The following is a 24,793-nucleotide window of genomic DNA, read 5'->3' on the forward strand; positions in this document are numbered from 1 at the left end:
TGTATTAGTTTGCGAAGGCCACCATAACAAAACACCATAGATTGAGTGACATAAAAGAAATTAATCTTCTCACAATTCTGGAGCCTAGAAGTCTGAGATCATCGTGTCTGCAGCGTTGATTTTTTTCTGAGGCCTCTCTCCTTGTCTTCAGATGGCCTTCCCTCTGTGAGTATCTGTCTTTTAAAACTGCTCAAAATACCCTCTTTTTATAAGGACACCAGTCATATTGGATTAGGGCCCTAATGACCTCATTTTAACTTAACTATTTAAAGACCTTATTTCTAAATGCAGTCACATTCTGTCAAAAGTAACCTTCTTTCCCAACTGTCAACTATAATGTTTCTAATCACTATAAATTATTACAGTGAGGGCAAATCACTATGCATCGGTACTATTAGGGCAATATTTAAAGACATGACACCTACCTGTAATTATTTACCTTTCTTACTAAACTTTGCCAGCCATAATCATTGAATAGTCTAACTGTAGTTGAATCTCAGCCTTGCCAATGTTCTAACTTAAATGTAATTCTGTAAATTATCTGTAATCTTTTCTTAAATTTAAAATCCCTTTGGGTGTTGGGTATACATGTGGTTATCTATTTCAGGATAGCTTTTTCTTACCTATGTCCTTGGAGAATGTCTTTTCCCCCTGCCTCCTGATTCTTTTTACCAGGAAAAAAAAATCTTTATTTAGAATTAAAATTATCAATGATTAAAACTGAAAGAGGCCCAAGAAATAGTTTAGTCCAATCCCCTTACTGATAGCGGAAGAAAATGAGAGCCATGGTGTGTTTTGATGAAATCTGAGTTTTCACCCCTCCTTTCCTTTCTCACTTCCAGCAAATCCTTATCATTTGCCCACGTGTCTGGCAGTTTCTAGGACACCAGAGAGACATGGATACACAGAACAGACACAGTCCCTGCTTCTTCCCTGTGTTATTAGAAATCATTTCCAACAGGAATTGTGCACTGCACATTGCTATCCCAAATCTCTAGTTGTCTTCCCAACTATCCATTTCTCTAACCCCCAACTTCAGTCCCTTGGTGATAACTCAAGCCTGCTATCAGTTCTTGTACACTTTTATTTCTGATCTTTTCTCTTAAAGAGATTCTATAACTCTTTTCAATAATAACATGATGTAGCTTTGGATGGAACAAAATAATCTTTAAACTATTTTTTCACAGGTATGTTTAGCAATAAATTTAGGTGCCTTTTCTAACTTCTTGCTGTTTTTGGTCTTTAATTGTCATAATAAAGTTTAAGAGATCTCTTCAGTCTTAAAGAACTCTTGCTTTATAGCTTAAAAGTACATAGTTAGAATCAACCAAAATCAACCCTTAAATGGCTTGATACTAATACTAGGCAAGTTTTTTTGTTTCTTAAAATTTCCCCATAGAAAGAGTGAGACCTTGTATTTGATTTCTAACTTACCCTCTCTTCTTGCAGATAGCTGTCTGAATTACTTTATTTTGAACAACGCAGTACTGTGCCAAACTAATGGGACCTAATCTCTTGATACTAAATTAGAATGTCTAGCAATTCCCAGATGGATTTTTTTTTTAAACGAGACAAGAAATCTAACACTGATTTGTTTACTATTCTAGGAGGTAAGATCTCATAAATGCAAGTCTTGAATGTTGTGTACACAAGTCTTTTAAAGATCAGCTTAAAAAGCAATACCACATGCCTTTCTGTTGTGGTCAAGACAAATACACATTCACAAGATGCATTAAAAACCACCTGTGCTGAAGTCAAGTCACACAAGTTAGCACTTAAGTTTTACATTGAAGTTTCCAGTGACATTATATACAAAGTAAAAAACAAAGCTAGGTCTCAAAACCTTAGGTGGATGTGGGGTTACTGTGGACTAGAAAACCACTACGTGACTTAAAAGCTGCTTCCAGGGATGTCCAACTCTGATGTCAAAGAGTTATGTGAAGAATTTGAATAAGGTAATTCTAAGTAGACATCTGACTAACCTCTATTCTCAGCACTTTATGAAGTTAAGTGAAATTTGTTTTGGCTCTTGCCCTCTGGATAGTGGCGTATCAGTCTCTGTTCTGAGGCACTTTGGGTTGGGACTTTTTTTTTTTATTATTTATTTATATGACAGAGAGAGACACAGCGAGAGAGGGAACACAAGCAGGGGGAGTGGAGGAGGGAGAAGCAGGCTTCCTGCAGAGCAGGGAGCCCGATGCGGGGCTTGATCCCAGGACCCTGGGATCATGACCTAAGCCGAAGGCAGACGCTTAACCATCTGAGCCACCCAGGCACCCCTGTTGGGACTTTCTATAAAAGTTAGTGAACTAGAACCTGGGCTTAGGTAGACGTAGTTTCAGTGCTCCCCTCCTCCACTCACTAGCTCTGTGATCCAGGCTCTGGAGCATATTGTCCCATCTCTTCAGTCCTGTTTCTGATCATCAGTATATATAAAGCACTTAGCAGAGTACATTTAGTAAGTGCGCAATATGCAATGGCTGTTGGAGTCCTTCTTTAGACTAGGACCTACATTTTCTAGTGTATTTTTCATTTAGTTGTGCTGTGTCCAAATTTTTAATTTTTCCTCAGATTCATGACATTTGGGCAACCGCAAGTTTTGACGTCAGAACTTACATTTACTATTTTTGCCTATTGGTGGCTTCAGAGATAATTTAGACTACTCAGGAAATGGGATGAAGTCATTGAAACAACATTTTTGAGAATTTATATGGGATAAGATATGAGTCTAGAGACTGCAAAATGACTTACTTCTTGTTCTTAATAAAAGAAAACAGCTTATCATGGAAAGGCCAAGCTCGTAAGACACGTCTGTATGCACTGCTTTAGTTAACTTATCAGAGGTTTATAGACAAATGATAAATGTTTAACCATGAATCTAATTACCTTTAAATGCAATATTTGAATGTTACCATAATCTATAAGTAAAGAAACAAAATTAATGTATATAATTTTACATTTGCATTTGTATTCACATGACCTTATCCTGGATCCAGTCTGCTTTCACGGTCACACATGCCGATGGCTAGCGACTCTGGTATCTCAGATTTATTTGTACAGGCACCTTGGATACTTGGAGGTTGGTTTATGGGAACTCACATACTCTCAAAGTCTTCTGGTCCCTACCTGTATTTCTATATTCGAGACCTTGATATTTGTGCATCAGTGACTTAATGACACGTTCTCATAGCCAGTCTTCAATAATGGCAGTGCTAGTCACCTCAACACCCACCCACACTATTCACTGAATGCCTTCTTGTGGTTGAAAACAATGTTAAATATACAAAGGGCAACAAGGCACAGCCTCTGCACTTCAGTGACACGTTTTAATAATTTCTATTCATAAAAGCTCTGTGCTTGTGGCTGTATCCAGATGGAATATTACATATTTAAATGTTTAGGGGATGGCTCTGAGACTTTTAGTTAGAATGGTACTGTAAGGTCATGCTTCAGATCACCTTGTCTGCTTAAAACACGTAGTAATTATAGATAAAATGTAACAATCCCCGCCCCCCCGCAGGAAACCAAACATAGCAAATTTGGGCTCCAGAACGCAACAGACATTCCACAGACCAGAAACAAAGCAGAAAAGCAAAGCGGTTAGTAGGGTTGATGGTGCTGGGGAAAGCTCCCCAGTCCTGGATGCTGAGCAAGCAGAAAGCCCCATAGCAGTCTCTGCTTAAGATCTCTCTCTCACACGTTGAAATGAGTGGCTCACAGATTGGCATTCTTTTCTTCTGTCCAAAAAAAAAAGTCCCAGGAACTGATATAACATCAATGTATTTTGGACCCTTAATTAAATGTTTATACTTTGGATAACTTGGATATTTTAATCAGTGACTCAGAACATTGATAAGTTTTCAGTAACAATAGTAATAAATACTGTGTTCAGTGCTTTAACAGCACATACATATAGGAGACTTATTAAATAATAATAAAAATTAATAATATGTCAAAGGGCTATGACAGTGAAGAGTGTTTGGCCCTGGGCCTGGCACATAGTAAGGAGTGGTCCATATCTCCTCCTGTAACTGCGAGTCTGTCTTGACAGTTTTGATCATTTTTGTTTTGTTTAAAACTGTCTAGGCTATATGAGTTGTTTTAATTAAATAAAGGTATATTAATACCTATTATTTACCATCTAATACTGCCCCATATAAGTAGTCCCCCATCACTATCTAGGATTAACTTGCAAAATTAGACAGAGTCACCTTCCAGTCTTTACAAGTATCAGTTTGTAAACAACACAGTTGTATTATTTTTTTCTCATGTGGGTACATATTTAATATCCTCAAGTATCAAAATAAATTACCACTTTAAAACATACGGTGTTTTTTTTTAAAAAGTGTTTTTAACAATTTTTAGAATAAATGGATATAGTTGAATTTTCCCATCTAATGATCTAAATTTTTTGTATAATTTTTATTTTTTTATTTTTATTTATTTATTTTTTTAAGATTTTATTTATTTATTTGACAGAGAGACACAGCGAGAGAGGAAATACAAGCAGGGGGAGTGGGAGAGGGAGAAGCAGGCTCCCCGCCGAGCAGGGAGCCCAATCCTGGGCTCGATCCCAGGATCTTGAGATCATGACCTGAGCCAAAGGCAGACGCTTAACGACTGAGCCACCCAGGCACCCTTTTTGTATCATTTTTAATGGTTTATAGAAAGTGAGGTCACTTGTATGCAACTTCACTTTCAAGAATGTGAGATTATCATTCAATCAACAGTTACTTAGAAAGTTCCTACAATGCAGTCGCATTCATTTGTAATGTTAGGGATTTATTTCCAGTCACATGCTTTAACACTGGATTACGTTGCAGATGCAGTTTTTGCTATTCACTCTGCACTTCATTTTCTACACAATGTAAATTCTCAGTTATGTGGGGGCAGCTGTCAGAGCTCTGACACCCTTTCTTTAATAGAATACATGTTTGATTTTAGCAAAGAAAATCACCAAAAATAATTGAAAGTGTATGATTCTGGTATAATTTTTTATAGGTTTAGATCCATTCCCTCAGGGCCCCTCTGTCCTTTACTTAATTTAATTCCTCTATTCAAACCTCATTATGTAAGAGTCAGGACATTTGAGTCTGAAACTGACTTGCTGAAATACACTTGCAAACTTGCTTACTAAAGTAACAAATTCAAACATTGTCTTTAAATCAGCAATATGCCACCATGAAATTGAGGCTGTGGGGGGGGGGGGGATTGTTCTCCCTACTAAAGTAATCTGAGACTCTACCTGCAAACCTGTAACTTCAAGGTCTTGCTGTGTGATGAAGTTACCAAATATGGGATATTGGCCTTTTTCTAAAATTGATTAAATTAATTTCCAAGTTCCCCCTCCAGCCTTTGGTGCCTCCTTTGACTTCATTCTTATTAAATGCATAGCCTACTCTAAGGACTATGAGTAAAGTTGCTACTTGTGTTCCTTCCCAAAGCAGCAGTTCTAGAAGTGAGGCTATACCCACTGGCCATACTCCATTTAGTTGTCTGCAGCTGATTTATTTCCTATGCCTGACAGGTGTCACTGGGACTTTACCCCAAAGGGCCATGGACTGTCCACGTTTAGAGGGAATGGCAAGGCAGCCTAATAGCTGGCAGTATCTGGTGGTGAAATTGAGAGTGGACCACAAATGCAGCAGGAAGGAGAGGTTTGGGAGACCAAGCAGTTACAGTCCACCCCCTGAATGTAACAGCCCATTTCCAATGAACTGCCTCTGGACATATTTAGCCAAGTTTCATTTATCTGCCAGTTTGTGTATTCATTCAACAAACCTCTGTGTTGCTACTGATATTTGCCACATACTTTGCTAGGCACTGGGCATGTATCACTTCAGAAGACTAATTTTGCTGTCACGGATTTCACCATCTAGCAGCAGAGACAGGCTTGAAAAAAGTAACTACATTGGATACCAAAAGCACTAATGTGAGCATGAGCACATGGCCAGGGAGGCACAGATGAATCATGGTTCTCTGTACTGGGAAGACTGGGTAAGGCTTCACAGGGCAAGTAGCCTTTGAGCTAAAAAGAGATTTCGGAATAAGAATTCTCTAAAGACTGTTATCAAAACTCCTGGAGGGAAACTCCTCCAAATTCGTCATGGCATGACTGGAGTATGCAATAGAGTAAGAGGGTGTTGCTTACCTCCCTTTTCAATTTTACTTGAGAGAGAAAAAAAATACAAGTTCAGCACCTTCTGCGGTGCCTGGTAATAGTAGATATTGAATATATTTGCCAAATGAAGGAATACATTTATGTGTGCATATATTTTGAAAATTGTAGGGAAGAATACTCTTTTATTACTGTGAGAAGCTGGAGGATTCCTATCTTAGTTTTAGCATTCATACTTAGTATTCTGACTCAGGCATCATTTTTTATGTCAATGGGGTGGAACCAAAATGAATTTGTATATTAAATGTTCATTTAGGGATGTTAACCAAAACTTTTAAAGCTCTATGAAGGAGTTGTTTTTTTTTTTTTTTTTGTCTGCATACTAATGAAAAGTAAGCCTGTTTTCTTTCCCTTTTCTCATGTAGTTTTATTAGTGCTATCAAATTTAATGACTCTTCTGCCCTTTTTTGCTGTCATACTGTAATGACTTCAGATCCATATATGCTGATTTAGCTTTGAAAGCAAGTTGGGAAAAAAAGTAAATTACATTCTAACAGATTCTCCTTATGTTTGTATCATTTATTTTTTCTGCTTGTATTCTCCAATACGTAGTTAAGTGTTTTTTTGAAACCAGAAGCTAAGAAAGCCTGCTGTACCAGCAATACTTCTATTCATTAGTTGAGATGACTTGCATTGAGGGCCAGCTTCGTGGGTGTGTGTCCCATGCAATTACAATCACATAAGGCTCCACTCTTAGATGGGCCCTGCACTTGGTTTAATGCTCTGCTGCCGCCATCTTGCAATTCTTAGTAATATTTGAAGAAGGGGCTCTGTGAATTCTATAGTCAGACCTGCTGGCACGAAGAAAAACATTAATGTTTATGTTTTGACATACATAAAACAACACTTTGACAATAATGAAAGCCTCTTAAAGCTTATTGCAAGCACTCTCTTTCTCAAGTAAGCCATCCTGAGCCTCCACTCTCACTTAGATGCCCCCCACGGTAACTTCTGTCTCTGCGCATTAGTGTCAGCTGAGATGTGACCAAGGGTCCATTTTCAGTCCTTCTTTTCTTGTCAACTCACTAACTGTTTCTCTGTTCGGTCTCTTCACTTGACTTCTAGGACACCACTCTGTGCTGGTTTTCTTCTTACCTCCCTGGTAGCTCCTTCTCAACCTCCTCTGCTGGCCCCTCCTTCTTTCCTCAGCCTCCTAAAATTGGGATGCACCAGGGGCCAGGCTGTGCCAACTTCTCTATACCTATTCTTTCCTGAACTCATTGTTTCCTGGTGTTACATGCCATCTATATGCCAAATTTATATCTCTTTACGTGGCATCTCTACTTGGGTATCTAATAGACATCTCAAACTTAGTAAGTCCAAACTGGATTCCTGAACTTGCTGCTCAAAATCGTTCTACCTGATCTCCCCCCATTTCAATGGAAAGAATTCTATTGTTGCTTAGATAAAAAATAATAATCACCTTCAATCTTGTCTTTCTCTCATATTCCCTCTATTAGAAAATCTCATTGGTTCTATGTTGAAAATATAGAATCAGAATCTGGTTATGTCTTATTACCATATATTAGGAGCTACAGTTATCAATCTCTGTTATTCTTAATACAGTGGCCAGAGTGTTCCTATTCCAATGAATCAAAACTCTGTAGTGTTTTCCTGTTTAATTCAGAATAAAAGCCACTGTTCTCAGAATGGTCTACAAGACCCTCCATGGTGTGACCTACCTCCTACTCACACCTTGCTCACCTCATTCATGGTATTTTCTCTCGTAAAGTCTGGTACCAGCCATGCTGGCCCCTAGCTGTGCCTTCAGTTGCAGCTCCATGTTGTCTTCTGTGCCTAGAATGCTCTTTACCTGGTATCCACATGATTAACTCCACTGTTTTCAGATGTTTGTTCTGTGGTACCTCCCCAGTGAAGCCTACCCAGACTTCTCTACACCAGTCGAAACCCCCTTCCCAGTACCCCCTTCTCTGTTACCCTGTTCTACTTTTTTCTTTTTCCATAATATTTATCATCCTCTATAATTACTTACTTATTTTCTGTTGTCTCTTTGTCTGTGCCAGACACTTTAGGTAATCAGTATTTGTTGAATGTTAAAAGAGTGAAATATACCCAAAGATAACAAATATACCCAAAGATAACCCAAAGAGGTATGGTTGTTCCTTTTTTTTCTCTTTATCTCTCTTTAATCCCTTTTTACTTATTCATGTTCAAAAGAATATCCCCTTTTGAAGATATTTCTACTTTGAATAGATGAATCTTTAATAAAGATTAGCTGACAGAAATATAAGTAATAGTATTTCCTGAAGAGCTAAAAATAATTTCAATTATATGACATACTTGAAGTTGTAAGAAAATTAATCAACACCATTATACTTTACATTTTAATATTATAGCCAGTTAAGAGGTTGCCTTCTTTCTGTTTTAATATTACTTAAATTATTCAAATCAGGAGTTGGAAAGATTTTTGTATAAGGGGGAAAGCATTGACATATCTCTAATTGTTGAGATAGCTTTTAAAATGTAGCTTATTTGCCCTTATATACTAAATATTGCTGGGTTCTCTCTTGTGTAGAGATTTGATACCTTGAAAGCTAGATGGGTTAAGATTCCTTGTTTTGTTTTGAATAAATTTATGTTTTGAATGTTTTGAATAAATGTTTTGAATAAATTTAGCTTCAGAGAGATCATGAGGTAAAACATAATGGGAAAGTTTCATGGTTGTTGATATAAAAACTATGCTTCTCAAATACATTTGTAATTATTAATAATGCCATTCATTAAAAGTAGTAATTTGCGCTTGCTTCGGCAGTACCTATACTAAAATTGGAATGATACACAGAAGATTGGCTGGGCCTCTATGCAAGGATGACATGTAAATTCATGAAACATTCTGTATTTTTTCAAAAAATTAAAAATAGAATTACCATATGATCCAGTAATTCTACTTCTGGGTAATTATCTGAAGACATTGAAAAACATCAGTTTGAAGACATATATTCATGCCTGTGTTTATTTACAATAGCCAAGATATGGAAACAACCTAAGTGTCCATTAGTAGATGAAGAAGATGTGGTATATATACGATGGAATATCACTCATCCATAAAAAATGAGTTAAATCTTGCTATTTGTGACAATATGAAGGGACCTAGAGGGTATTATGCTAAGCGAAATAAGTCAGAGTGCGAAGGACAATACTATATGATCTCACACATGGAGTCTAAGAAACAAATGAATAAACAAAACAGAAACAGACTCATAGGTACAGTAAACAAACTGTTGGTTACCAGAGTGGGGAGGGGGTGGTGGGTGGGTGAAATAGGTGAAGGGGACTAAGAGCTATAATCTCAAGAGTTAGAAAATTAGTAAATCATGAGTATATGATGTACAGCATAAGGGATGTAGTCAATAATACGGTAATAGCTTTGTATGATGACAAAAGGTAACTAGAATTTTTGTGGGGATCATTTTGTAATGTATAAAAACATCAAATCACTATGATGTATACCTGATACTAATAGGATATTGTATACCAGTTGTACTTCAATAAAAAAGCAAAAATAAATAAAAGTAATAATTTGTTCAATGATAAATGAGCTAGATTCCATTTAATATTCCTTTCTTAAAAGAATAATTTTATTTTTTTATTTTATTTTTTTAATTTTTTAAATTTTGTTATATTAGTCATCATGCAATACATCATTAGTTTTTGATGTGGTGATCCATAATCCATTGTTTTAGTATAATACCCAGTGCTCCATGCAGTATGTGCCCTCCTTAATACCCATCACCAGGATAACCCCTCCCCTTTCCCCCCCCCAAAACCGTGTTTGTTTCTGAGTCCATAGTCTCTCATGGTTCATCTCTCCCTCCGAGGGAGAAAAGTATAATTTTAAATTATGAAAATAATATCATTACAGATTGTATAAAATAAAGAACAAAAAATTGGCCTTAAGTTTACCACTGTAACACAACCATTTTCATTTTGCATGAGTATTTTATTTTTGTGTATTTATCTTTCACACAGTCCTAATAGGGTACATAGTTTTTATCCTGTCTTTTTTATTTAGATATATGTGATGTCTGTTTCTTCATGCTGCTATGTAGTCATTGTCATAGTAATTTTCCAAGGTTACATAATGGTCCCTAGTGTAGCCATACCGTAGTGAGCCTAAATATTTTCCAGGTGTTAGACATTTAAATTGCTTTCAAATTTTTCTAATCATAAATAACTTTATAATGAAAACTTTTGTGTTTGTAGCTTTTTTCTGGATCATTTTCCTAGGATATATTCTCAAAGGTGAAATTCTTGTTTCACGCAATATGAACATAGTAATGACTCTTGATATATTGCCAACCGACTTTCCCAAGTGATTGAACCAATTTTCCGCCTCTAGCAATGTATGAAAGTGAAGTTTCACTGCACCCTTGCCTGTGATTTCTCATTTCCCCCGCTCTTTCCTTGAACCTGGTATTGTTAGCATTAAAATGCTGGTATCCCATGGCAGGATGGGAATTTAGAGAGCAGTTCTGGGATGTCAGATGTCTGATTCTGTCTTTCTCTCAAAGAGAAGGGAGAGAATTGGTTGAATGTGTTTGATTTGGTTGTACGTCAAAGGATTGGGAAAAAGATATACATTGTTGGACTGATCAGTTGAAGAAATTTGGTATTTATATCAAATTAGTGTATGTGATGTAATCTGGCTAACCATTTTTGCCATCACAGAGCTTTACTCTGCTGTTTTAGTCTGGAACAAATTGGTTCACAAAAAGACATTACATTTATATGTTTTCTAAAATCTAAAGTGACATAAGAAACTTGCAACCCAGTTTTATACTTTCCAAACATTTTCGCTTAATTTTGGAGGATCACATGATTCCATTTTTCTGAGAATTAAATAATTTATCCCTTAAGAGAGTTAAATTCAGTTGTTCTTGCTAATGGAGGTTTGGATACTGGCATTGGTCATCCAAAGCTATAGCTAAAGCAGCTAGAACTTTCCTCCATAAGTAATGGTGAATAGAGGCTGAGGGAAGAATTCTGTCTTGGAAAAGAGGTGAGAATGTTGGTAAGACTTTAGGTTAGCATCATTTTAATAGTAACTAGTTTTTCTACAACACTAGTTTTGAGATATGTTCACATTCACTGTCTCACCTGTGAAGTTAGTAGAATGAGAAATTTTGTTATCAACATGCAGAGAAGTTTCGGGACCAACCCAAGGGCTCCCAGTGGGTCAGGGTGTGCCTACATAATGTGCATTGGACTGTCACACAAGGCTTTTGGCTGCAAATCTGATTTTATTATACAACAGAACAGTTTTTTAAGCATCTCCTTATTCTTTCATACCTAAATTCATTGAGCTCCCGCTCTACTCTCTGTGGCATAGATGTGTGCCTTCACAGATAGCCCAGTCTGGTCGGCAAAGAAGTCAGGACAGCATGTGCGATAAGTGCTGTAGCAAAGCAGATGCCAAGAGCCGGAGAGGCTCAGAGAAGGGAGGGCTGGCTCTGCTGGAGAACCAGGTGATACTTATATTAATGGTGAGGGTGGTGTTGGTGCTGGGTCCCTCAAGGGTCAGGAAGATCCACCCTTGTGGATCTCTTTGACTTTGACCAGTGAGGGCCAGTGAGATTGCTAAGAAAGCACACAGATACTGTGTCAAGAAATAACTTTCTCTATGAAGGGCTAAAGGAGATGACTCCTTCCTTCCTCTGCTGCTCAGAGTTATTCCATGTTGCTTTCTTTGCAGACCAGCTTCTGCAGTGGAGGGTTGGATACCGGTATTGGTCATCCAAAGCTATAGCTAAAGCAGCTAGAACTTTCCTCCATAAGTAATGGTGAATAGAGGCTGAGGGAAGAATTCTGTCTTGGAAAAGAGGTGAGAATGTTGGTAAGACTTTAGGTTAGCATCATTTTAATAGTAATTAGTTTACTATTCTACTAACTTCACAGGTCAGACAGTGAATGGGCTACTCCCATTTCTTGGGAGTTCTCCTTCCTTGACTCTGGATTACACAGGACATGAGGAAGGAACACTTGGTGTATTCTAGGGACAGAAGTAAAGACTTTGAGACTAGAAATTAGGGTATTTAGTAGTTGAAGTTGGAAAGCAGGGAAGATCCAGATCTTGATAGGAAGTTTAGAATTGGTTCCAAGTGCAACAGGGAGCTCTTGGAGGGCTTTAAGCAAGAGAGCCAAAGGATCTGCTTTATTTACAATTTTAATATTGTGGTCTAGAAAATTTTAGGAAAAGTGCATCTCAGCGAACTTTGGCACTTGATATACAGACAATTTGGATGATGGCTTTAGAGTAAAGAAAAGAGAGGAGACAGTTGTTACTTAAAGAAGAGGGGATGACACCAAGATTTAGTTCACACCCACGTGTGTGTTTTTTTTCTCCTCTTGTCTCCCCTTGGTCTCAGGCAGTGTGGCAAGCTGCCATTTAGGACAGAAGGGGATGTCGGAGATTCCTCTCCTCCCTCCAGGTTTTCTCAGACCTTGCTTTCACATCAGGTGATTTGCAAGGTCCTGCCCATGTCAGTGCTCCAGGAGTAACTGATCATACTACTCTTTGCTTGGCCTTAACTCAGCCCCTCCAGTGAGCCAATGCCATGTTCATGATGAAAGTGAACAGCCGATTGACTTGAGAGACTTTCAGACTTAAGCCATCCCAGTCACTTCTTTATGCAGACAGTCCCTGACTTAACGATGGTAGACTTAGTGTTTCAACTTTATGATGGTGCAAAAGCCATAGGAATTCAGTAGGAACTGTACTTCGAATTTTGAACTTGGAACTTTTCCTGGGCTAGCGTTATGCAGGATGTCCCCTCTCGTGATGCTGGGCAGGGGCAGCCACAGTTCCCAGGCCACCACACAATCATGAGGGTCAGTGACCGATCCTATTGACAGCCATTCAGTCTCCATGCAATCATTCTGCTTTTCACTTTCAGTACAGCGTTTAATAAATTACATGCGCTGTCCAACTTTATTCTAAAATAGGCTTTGTGTTAGATGATTTTGCCCAGTTATCAGCTAATATAAGTGTTCTGAGCACATTTAAGGTAGTCTTAGCTAACCTATGATGTTTGGTAGGTTAGGTGTATTCAGTGCATTTTTGACCTATGATATTTTCAGCTTACAATGGGGCTTATGGGGTCGTAACCCCATAGTAAGTGAAGGAAGATCTATACCTTCTTATCCCTTAATCCCCCGTCCTTCCCAGTGATAGCAGGTGGGGAGAAGTGTTCCTAGACATTGCAGGAGGATCATTGAGAGTCTCTCTTTAGGCATTTAAGATTGAATAAGGAGCAATTTACTCTGCTGCCTGACACTCATACCAGTAAGCTGCCAAACAGTACCCTGAGTCTGAAAGGGGGCAGAGAAGTGACAGGAAAGGTGGGCTCTGCTAAGTGGGGTTTGGGGCTCGGAGAAATTCTGTTGAGCATGAAAACACTGAGATTTTTGCTAGTTAAGTTCTGATATTCGAATCCGTTTTTCACTAATCTGACATTCCAGAGCTTCCTTTAGTTTAAATGAGATGCAGAAGCTGCTTAACAGGGAAAACAATGAGAGACTAGATTACTTTACCTGCTTATTCTGTTTCCTTGAGTTGCTTTTCCCTTAATTACCTTTACTCTAATTCCAGTTTCTTTTCCAACACAAGGTTGCTTGTGCCCCCTCCACCTCTCTCCATCTTCTCTATATTTCCTCATGTCCTGTTTGTTCTTCTCTCAAAGATTTGTGGCACTTAACACATTGTGACCAGCATTCTCTTCACTTTAGACTGTAAGTTCCCTGAGGATTGGGATCGTGGCTTATTAATTACCGTCTCCTCTTGTGCTTGGCATGTTTCCTTCAGATTATCTGAATTTACTAGGTTTTAAATTTTTTATCTTGGTGGAAATCTTTGTTGGAAAATTCTACAATATACTCTTACGCCATCTTAGGATGAGAGAGACATTGAACATTTTCTTATGGCCATGGGACAATCATTTTGCTCTCCATTTATTATTCTTGACTTCTGAGGTATCTGAGACCATATTTCCTGATATTAAAAATTCAGAGCATGCAATGTTTAATATAGAGTTTCAATTTTAGTTTTTGAAATTGTTTTGTTTCTCCCTCCTTGTTACAACTGATCCGGTCTACTGCTTATAGAATGAAGCTTGATTTCACATGTGCTTGCCGGGGGTGGGGAGGGAGGAGATTGAGGTCTTTGAACTATCTATTAGAATGGAAAATACATAAGCTATGCAGTAAGGTTGTCACACAAAGTCTTCTTAGGTCAATGGCCAGGCCTTGAGTCAGTAAGGTAGCTAGATGTCTGCCGTATAAAGAAGTATGTGGTTACTATCAATCACAAAGAAAGACTTCCTTCCTTCTAACTTTCACGATTCGAAACATTTTTACAGAAGCAGTCACCCTCATCCTTTGTTTACCCAGCTCTGACAGTGCCAGCCTGCTAAGCCAGGCAAGCAGTCCCCTCAGGACCTTTGTATTTGCCGTTCTCCCTGCCTGGATTGCTCTTTTGCCAGATATTCTTATGGTTGGCTTCCTCACTTCCTTCAGCTCTTTCTTCAGATATCACTGTCTTTGAGATGCCTTCCATGACTACTTATATAAAATAGTACCAATCCCCATGCCATCCCCAGCCTTTCCTTTCCCCTTTATCCTGTGTGGTAGATTGTTATAATAATGAATCATGATTCTCTGTATCTCAGCCCCTATGCTGAGGATCATTGCTCTTCCCCTCACCAAGAAATGCACTGTATTTGTCCATTCTTTTGAATCTATGCTGGGCCTTGTGACTTGCTTTAAATAGTAGTATGTGGCAGAAGTGCAGATTCTAGAGCTGTACTATCTGATGTGGTAACTCTCACTTGTATTTACATTAAATTAATTACAATTAGATAAAATTTAAAATCCAGTTCTTCAGTTCAATTAGTCATATTTCAAGTACCAAATGTTGCAAACCACTGTTGTTACCATATTAGACAACCTGCTTTTAGAGCATTTTTATCCGTGCAGGAAGTTCTATTGGACAGAGCTGTTCTAGAGTCTATGTCTTAAGAAATCTTGCAGCTTTCACTCTACTCTTTGGGAACACTAATTACCAGGCTTCAAAGAAGCCCAGTCCAGCCTACAGGGCATTTAGAGACTATATAGAGGGAAACTGTGGTATTCCAGGCAGTAGCTCACAATATTTTCTAGGCACGTGAGTGAACCCATCTTGGACTTGCAATCCCAGTTAAACGACAGATGGAGTAATCTCTGGTGGCAGAGGAGCTGGGCAACTTGCCAATCCAAAAAGTCTTGAATAGTAAGTTGTCATTGTTTTAAGCCAATATGTTTCAGATGGATTTGATACACAATAGTAATAACAGATTCACCCTTCAATCTAATGACTCCAGTAGTTTTGGGAAACTGTACTCTATGCAGTTACCTCATGGGTTAGGATGTGGAAAAAAAGGGGAAGATGGAGTGAGCCCATACCACACCTTTCAGTGAAATCTGTTACTTGTTTATCTAAGGAGAAAAAAAAGATTTTTGCTATTAATTTAACAATAATCAACAATAAAGTAAAAGGCTTAGTATTGACTAGCTGATAATTAGTTAATAGGAAGGAGTGCCTGGCTAGCTCAATGGGTAGAGCATATGACTCTTGATCTCGGTGTTGTAAATTTAAGCCCCATGTTGGGTGTAGATATTACTTAAAAATAAAATCTTCTAAAAAATACTTCTGATAATTAGATGATAGGAGAAAGCTAACTCTGCCTCAAAAAATTATTTCCTTTTTTTAAATTTTATGTTATTATGTTATTTTAGTCACCATACAGTACATCATTAGTTTTTTTTTAAATTTTTTATTGTTATGTTAATCCCCATACATCATTAGTTTTAGATGTAGTGTTCCATGATTCATTGTTTTCATATAACACCCAGTGCTCTATGCAGTACGTGCCGTCAATAATTTGCAAAGTATTATAGTTCAAATAACCCAGAGCTAACTGGAATCCAATACTTTAGGATATCCAATTTAGGGTAATCACATGTGGGAGACTTTGTTATATTTTGCTCCTCCCTATTTTGGTATCCTACCTAGTATTTAATCTGAAAGCATTCCTTCTTTTATTCCTTATTCCCTAAGCATTTATTGAGTACTTTCTATATATGTCTAGGCAAGCACTGAAGAGAATTTCGAATGATTAAGATGTGAGCCTTATCCTAGAAAAACTGACAATATAATGGAGGGGATAGATGCACGATCACAGTATATTAGGATGAGCTATGCTAGAGAAATAAGTGCTCTGGAAACTGAGGGGGGATATACTGAACATACAGAATGAGCTACTCCTTTGCGGATGGGTGGGGATAGAAGTTAGACATAATCAGATTACCTCGGGAACTTTTTTGGGAGAACAAACAGAATTATTATTTTATTTTAATACTAACTTTATTGAGATATTATTCATACAGCATAAAATGCAAGTGAACAGTTCGGTAGCTGTTAGTATATTCACAGAATTGTACAGCCATCATCACTATCTAGATTTAGAACATTATCCCAAAAAGAAAACCCACACCCACGAGCTGTCACTCCCCCATTCTTCCCCAAACCATCCAGCCCTAAGCAACCACTGTTCTACCATGTGTATCTATACCCTTATCCCTTTGGGCATTTCATAGTAATGGGCTTCTGTGTCTGGCTTCTTTCACTTAGCATAACATGTTCAAAGTTCCTCCGTGTTGTAGCATGGATCGTAGTATTTCATTCAGTTTTACTGCTGAATAAGACTTTCATTATATGGCTATACAGCATTTTGTTTATCTGTTCACCAGTTGATGTTTGGGTTGTGTCCACATTTTGGCGATTATGAATAATATTGATATGAACATTCATATACAAGTTTTTATGTAGACATGTACTTTCAGTTCTCTTGGGTATGTACCTAGAAGTTGAATTGCTGGGTTATGTGGTAACTCTATGTTTAACATTTTAAGAAACTGCTGAATTGTTTTTCAAAGTGGCTGCACCATTTTATCATTCCACCAGCAGTATAAAAGGTTCCAACTTTTTCACATCGTTGGCAATACTTGTTATTGCCTGAGAACAGAATTGTTTTGAATGAAAATATAAAGTCATTAAAATAGAAAAATTCCTATTATATTATGTTATACTCACTTTAGGCAGCCCATGTAGAAGTCATGTGATATTAGAACCTAAAGCTGAATGCCACTTTGTAGCTCTGTATACAAAACAACTCTGTTAGGGTCTAATTATCTTATCATTAATGTTCACCAGGTGGTTAGGAAATGCTGGTTTTCTTTTATGTCTAATTGAGAGGTAAAGGGTGGTGAAATGATTATATGTATAATACTGTTGAAAGTTAAACCCATTTCTGACATGCAATTAAATGTAATTGAAATAGGACAAATTGAATAATAAAGTTAAATTTGCAAAATATCATATGAACAGGTATTATTAAATGTATGCTCTTCTCTAGGATATTTGGGTGGTGAGTTGGCATTAGGGCTTGAGCCCCACATTTTTTTTTTTAAAGATTTATTTATTTATTTGAGACAGAGAAAATGAGAGAGAGAGAGCACATGAAGGGGGGAGGGTCAGAGGGAGAAGCAGACTCCCTGCCGAGCAGGGAGCCCGATGCGGGACTCGATCCAGGGACTCCAGGATCATGACCTGAGCCGAAGGCAGTTGCTTAACCAACTGAGCCACCCAGGCGCCCCTGAGCCCCACATTTTTACTTACTTGGCATGGTTCCCACCTGCCCACACTCGCCTCTTCTACTTCCCTCCCTTGGCATATCGAAGGAGTTAATCAGACATTCCCCTGCCAATGCCCTATGCAGAGAGATTGGTTTCAAAAGTGCTGAAGTTTCATGTGGTTAGGAAGGAAAATAGATTCTCCAGTCCTGTAGGGCATTCTCAGACTCAGATTTGTTTTTCATGAATCTGGGAGACCTGACAATGATACTGTAAAAAAAACAGGAATGTGAATTGGACAGTCATAGCCCCCTACTATCTTGTCCAGCTCTTCAGTGGCTTCCCAGTGCCCATTATTGGTTGTCTCATGCTCTGTTAGGACATCATACAGTGGTTTTTGTGACCTGATACCTGCTCGGCTCTTCACTAAGCGTTTATAGTTCCCTAAGTGCGCCCACGGTCATACTGCCTTGCTCTTCTGCTAGTGCTTAGTTTCCTCTTCTGGAAATATTCTTCTCTCTCTACAAGACTCCATTTAGACACCACCTCCATGAGGAAGCATTTCCGAGCCCCCTAGCTCTACCAGGTCCCAAAGCGCTGATGTTGGGTGCCTAGTTTACCACAGTGAAAAGCAAAAAGCAAACAAACAAAAAAACCCAGAAAATGTCCTTGGCCTTGTAGAGCTTATCTTTTATCTGAGGGAAACAGATGGAAAAAAAAAAAAGATAAGAAACAATAACCATAATAACTAAATACCTACTTTGCCTAGTAGAAGGTGATGGGAAATGTAGCGGATGGGAGAGGTGGAATTCTACATTAAATAGCATGGGTGGGTGGGCCTCATTGAGAAGGCCTCTTGGGAGGAGGAATATGCCATGTGGATATCTGGGGAGAGAGCCTTCCAGGCAGAGTAAACAGCCAGCCAGTGAAATCTCCCATCACAAGAGCATTTGGGTTAAATTGGTAAAATTCCAGCCATCGGGGAAGTTGACTGGCTAGTGTTCCCAAGTATCCTTTTTGTAGACAAATATATATTTCCATTTGGATGTTTGAAATTCTAAAAATAGTTTGTTTTTTTAAGATTTTATTTATTTATTTGACAGAAAGAGACACAGCGAGAGAGGAAACGCAAGCAGGGAGAGTGGGAGAGGGAGAAGCAGGCTTCCCGCTGAGCAGGGAGCCCGATGCGGGGCTGGATCCCAGCATCCTGGGATCATGACCTGAGCTGAAGGCAGACGCTTAATGGTTGAGCCACCCAGGTGCCCTGTCTAAAAATAGTTTTAACAAAAATCTCTCCAATGCTATTTCCGTTCCCCAGCCCCCTAGCCAATGCACATTTTGTGGACTCATAATAATCCAGAACTCGCAGTTGGGCACTACTGTACACCTAAATCATACGAATCCTATTATCTTCTTTCTCCACCATGAGATCAGGATTCACCCTCTGTGAAATATATGCCCCGTAATCACTGTGTGTTTCCAGAGGAACAGTACTGCTTCTGGGCTCCCTTCTCTAAGTCACATTCCTTTATGCTCTGTCTTCTCTCAGTTTTTAATTTCTTTCCCCATCATCACCTAGATGGTGTTTCCTGGTTTCCCTTTTGTGCCAAGTCTGTAAATACTGCCCGTGAATCCTCATCCTGTTTGATCAACCAGAAGGAGGAGGTGTTCTTCGGATTCCTTCACTTTCCTTTTAGCAGCTTGAGTTAAATAGGTTCATGTCTGGGACTTCACTTTCGAAAAGAAGAAATCTTGCACAGCCCTTGCACATTATTTTAAGAATCTTTACCTCTCCCACATTTACTGGTTAGATTTGGGTTTAGGGGGAATAAATACTCTGGATCACTAAAATTTTTATAAATCTGCTACACTACCCACTGTTTTTCAGTGCTGGCTTTTAAGCAACATGCTCTTTCGTATCATTATTTTATATTTTATATTTCCAGGTGCTTTGGGAAGTAAATACTAGGAGTATTTTCATCAATCTGGAGCTTCTTGCTGTAACAACACAATAATCTAAATTTAAAGAATAGGCTCAAGGGGTGCCTGGGTGGCTCAGTGTTAAGCGTCTGCCTTCGGCTCAGGTCATCATCCCAGGGTCCTGGGATTGAGCCCCGCATTGGACTCTCTGCTCAGCGGGGAGCCTGCTTCTCCCTCTCCCACTCCCCCTGCTTGTGTTCCCTCTCTCGCTGTGTCTCTCTCTGTCAAATAAATAAATGAAATCTTTAAAAAAAATTAAAAAAAAATAAAGAATAGGCTCAAGACCTGGAAATGTGTGTATATATTTCTGGATTAAAATGTATTTCCCCGTTTCTCTTATGTCTCTTTCTGTTTCCACGTGTCAGAAACTTTAAATGTCAGAAGATCGTCTTATTTGTCTTGAATGTCACACCTTGGGACTTCTTCACAAGCCACATTTCTCGATAGAGATGGTGAACGTTTTGTCACATAGTCATTTGATGCTCACAGGTGCTAACTGATGTGGGGATTTACTGATTTGTGCTTGCTTCACAGTCTGGTTATGTAGATGCTATAAATTTATCCATGGATTTTAGAGAATGGTGCTTTTTGCTATTGTTCACTTTATCCTTTTAAATTTTTTGTCAAGATAATAATTGTAAATAGTCAAATTGTATTTACAGTGCTTATTGCAAAAACCAATGTTCTATTCTGTCATTCATCTCCCCTCACCCTTCCCCACCAGTAATGTTCTCTTTTAAATTCATTACCGGTGGGGCACCTAGGTAGCTCAGTTGGTTGAGCATCTCACTTGATTTCGGCTCAGGTCATGATTTCAGGGTCCTGGGATGGAGCCCCGTGGGCTCGTGTTCAGCAGAGTCTGCTGGAGATTCTCTCTCCCTCTGCACCTCCCCTGCCCCGCTCGCTCGCACTCTCTGTCTCTCTAAAATAAATAAATAAAATTTTTACAAAAAAATAAAACAAATTCATTACTGATGTTTTTCTGGTGTTTAGCTCTGGTTTTCACATCAGATGATTATTCTGGTGTTCCTAGATTTTTTTTTCTTTTATTTACCGTGGATGAGGAGTTAGCCCTGTCATCCCAACATTGTTACACCAAATGCTATTTAAAAAAAAAATAGTTGTGTTCAGAAACAAAAATTATATTGATTCTAAAAAGTACTAGAATACAATATTTTAGAAAGCAAAAAACAGAGTTTTCATAATGCATTATCAGGTAACTGCACCTAAGCAAAAGATTAGAGCCCGGAGGTGTTTATGTGTATAATTTTAAGAGGATAACAGTAATATTAGCAACAATTTTGGTTTCGCTCCAGCATTCAAATAGCACATGAGAAAATCTTCATTTCCTCTTTCAGCAATAGTCAGTGAGTGAGCTTTGTTTTTAAACTCTAGTCAATTAGAGTCTTAATCACCAAACATTTTATGGGAGCAAAGGTGAAAGTTTAACCCTACTTAAAAGAACAAAATACTAAAGGCAGACTGTTCTGAGAATCATAAATTTGCATGAAAAACCTCACAAGGGAAAAACTGTAATTGCCTCAGCATGAGAGATGGAACGTATTTGAAGATAATTGGAGACTGTCTTTTATGTGTTCTCTTTGGTTTAGTTTTGATTTCATGTACTTTAATTTGTTTCCATCTCTTAGCTTTTTTCCTTAATGTATTCTAAAGAATGTAAAACACTTCTGAGGATCTCATTACTACTTGTGAAATTGCCTGCTTCTGTACTATTGGATGTAATTTTTTTTTGTCAGTCTTATAAGAAAAAGGTATCTTTGAACAGGCTGTTCTGTTTTAGTAATCTGACAGGAGTGATAACCCTAAAAGTACAGTTTGTGTAAGCTCAAATATACTATAACAATTTCCCTTAGGTGAATATTGTAAAGATTTTTGTTTTGCATCTTTAAGTCCTATCATCTTTTTGCTTTTATTCATGTTTCATCATTCATATGTATAAAATTAATATTTTCACTTCCGACTTTGCTTAAATGGTTATTAGTCATTCCCTTGACAACTATGGTCCACAGTCTAACTGAATATGTTTCATTCACTTGGTGAACACAGTAGGTTACAAATTCAACTTTTGCTTCTCTTTGCAAAGGCCCTGAGACGAGAGTTAAAGGACAAGGAGTATTCTGTTCTAAATGCTATAGACCAAGCTCGAGTTTTCCTGGCTGATCAGCCAATTGAGGCCCCTGAAGAACCAAGAAGAAACCTACAATCAAAAACAGGTGAGATTGGTTTCTTTCGTACGTCATAAAAACACATGTGAGGGGAACAGAATCCCGAAATCAAGTAGGAAATTTCCTTCCAGTATTTCAGGATCTAACATTAAAATTTTTCTTCTGAGTGTTAGTTTAATCAAATATGCCATTATTTAATAAATATCTGGGTTTTTACATTAAAAATGAGATGACTGTATACATCAATATCCTTATTTTAAAAGGAAATTAACTGCAGACAAATAGATTTAGTAAAAGGCATACTGTAACAAAGTAATTTCTTTGAGAAAGAAAAATTTGTATTTCTTATATTCAAACAAATAACATGACAAATGATTACAACTAGAGGAGTGGTTTTTAAAATACAATATATATAAGTATATAAATAAAGTTTTTTTTAAGCTTCTGTTTTTTTCAGATTACTTTTTAAAATAAGGCACTAAAGTAAAACACCTTTCTTTTACAAGCAGACAACAGAATTTATTTAATTGAAAATTAACCTATTCGTGTACTATTTATGTACTTTGGCTGGAAATTGAAACAGTAACTACCTTCTTAGCAAATAGCAGTAAATCACACAGTAAATTTAAGAGATGAATTTGGGGCCAACATAGATCTTTATTATGATCTTTCACTGTTGGCAATAAAAGCATTCTGATGCATTTTTAAAAACAAACATGCCATTCCAAATATTTTCTCATCATTCACTTCACATAGTGAAGGCAGACCTGAAAGGCTGCCTCATGCTGTGTCCAGCAGCATAATTCATGAGCATTTATTACTTGTAAGGAAAGTACGGTTGAAAAATGCTTTCTCTGACTGTAGCCAACACTGAAACAGACATTTGGACAAGCAGCCGTTTTCCTTCTCAGCCTCTGTCAGAGTAGCCTTACTTCAATCTGAATGAATTTCCCATCAGGATCATGATGTTCTTAACCCTCTAAGCCTAGCTTATGTGTGTCTGTGTACATACACAACTCACACACACACACAGAGCGTATTTATTATCTTTTCTAGCATTCATGTTTATTTTCTGCTGGTAGCATCATTGTCTTTCCAGTCAGCCTACTGGTGACTTAAGTCATTAATGGGCTTCTACCTTTCCACAAACCTCACAGTCTGCAAATCCCTCATAATTGATTTTCTTGGCTTTGAAGAAGTCTTTCTTCTGAGGATTCTGTTATATACGTATTATACATATACACACACACATACTTGCACACAGCATACACATGCACACAGAGTAGGTGCTTACTGCACAGTTGCTGAATGAATGCGTGCATGAGCTGAGCACCTGTGGGGATGCTTGGGCAGTGAGCAGGTTCAGGGAGGAGGGAAGACCACATTGGGACAAGATCATCACAGCAGCAGGGACGAGCAAAGCGGCTGTGTGCCTGGGCAGGAGGCGGGAATGAGGGGCTTGTACGTGCTGTCTGGTTCAGATTGCAGAGGGCCTGGAAAGTCAGAACATTTCAACTCAATACACCAAGAAAGAATGCACTATTACAGTTGCTCTTGTCAAGCTCAGAAGAAAAGTAAGTTCACTCGTCTCACCTTACCCAATTTAAAGTCCACCTTAAATCTGCGTTCCTTGGCTCCTTGCTTCCCCAGTACTTTCCAGAGAACAGAGGCAACATTTTTATAATAAGTTACTTCATCACAGTAAAAAAGTATTATTATATCGTCAAAGCTTCACTTCGCTATAAATTTTCCTTCTTGGTGGCTAGTCAGTTTAAGGGGTATGATAATATCGCTTTTTTGCATTCTTATTTTGCTGTTACATTTGGTATGTTTCTAAGCCCCATTTCAAATACTATATTGGGGGGCAAGAAAAAAAGTCATCAATTTAACTTAATGATTTTCTTGGTTTTTGGTTTTTTATGATTAGCAATTTTTATACTTTCCTCCTTTCCTGATACTGCTTTCTTCAGTGCTGGCTGATTTTACCTGCTGTTAAAGGTAAATGAAAGAAAATTATCCATAATAGCTTTTATACTTTTGTTATTTACCATGAATTATGTAGAGCTGCTATCAGAACTAGAGAGCATTTGAACATTAGTTGTCTTGGGTGATGCTACGTGAAGTACTCACTGTCGGAGGGGAGAGGGCAGGGAGGAATGACATAATGGTTTTTTTTATTCCATTTAATAAGCAGTTATTTATTGAGTATGCTGTGTGTACTGTGCATAGAGGCAGAGCAAAACGGATCCATCTCTTTACTTTTAAGTAACTATTTCAGAAAGTACTTCTCTAAGGGTAACCCTCCTACACTGTTGGTGGGAATGCAAGCTTGGGCAGCCACTCTGGAAAACTGTATGGAGGTTCCTCAAAAAGTTGAAAATAGAGCTACCATATGATCCAGCAATTGCACTACTGGGCATTTACCCCAAAGATACAAAAGTAGGGATCCGAAGGGGTACGTGCACCCCGATGTTTAGAGCAGCAATGTCCACAATAGCCAAACTGTGGAAAGAGCCAAGATGTCCATCAACAGATGAATGGATAAAGAAGATGTGGTATATATATACAATGGAATATTATGCAGCCATCAAAAGGAATGAGATCTTGCCATTCGCAACGACGTGGATGGAACTGGAGGGTATTATGTTGAGCGAAATAAGTCAAACAGAGAAAGACATGTATCATATGATCTCACTGATATGAGGAATTCTTAATCGCAGGAAACAAACTGAGTGTTGTTGGAGTGGGGGGTGGGGTGGGAGGG

General features: G+C 38.1%; 1 protein-coding gene and 1 non-coding gene across 13 annotated transcripts in view; both read left to right on the top strand.

The window, feature by feature from the left end:
* UTRN (utrophin) overlaps nucleotides 1–24,793 on the top strand; it is a 496,097-nt gene that overhangs the window by 364,624 nt on the left and 106,680 nt on the right. For all 12 annotated transcript variants that reach the window (XM_054505586.2, XM_054505588.2, XM_054505587.2 and 9 more), the window contains one exon: nucleotides 21,948–22,077. In XM_054505586.2, the coding sequence (XP_054361561.2) occupies nucleotides 21,948–22,077 (130 nt within the window). The remainder of the gene's footprint in view (nucleotides 1–21,947; nucleotides 22,078–24,793) is intronic.
* LOC123838044 (U6 spliceosomal RNA) lies at nucleotides 8,936–9,042 on the top strand. Its single transcript, XR_006789384.1, has one exon. It is a non-coding gene; the product is annotated as a U6 spliceosomal RNA (small nuclear RNA).

The sequence above is a fragment of the Mirounga angustirostris genome, unplaced genomic scaffold, assembly GCF_029215605.1.
Source record: "Mirounga angustirostris isolate CCGP_5_RB_7025 unplaced genomic scaffold, mMirAng1.0.hap1 SCAF_8, whole genome shotgun sequence".
Classification (NCBI taxonomy): domain Eukaryota; kingdom Metazoa; phylum Chordata; class Mammalia; order Carnivora; family Phocidae; genus Mirounga; species Mirounga angustirostris.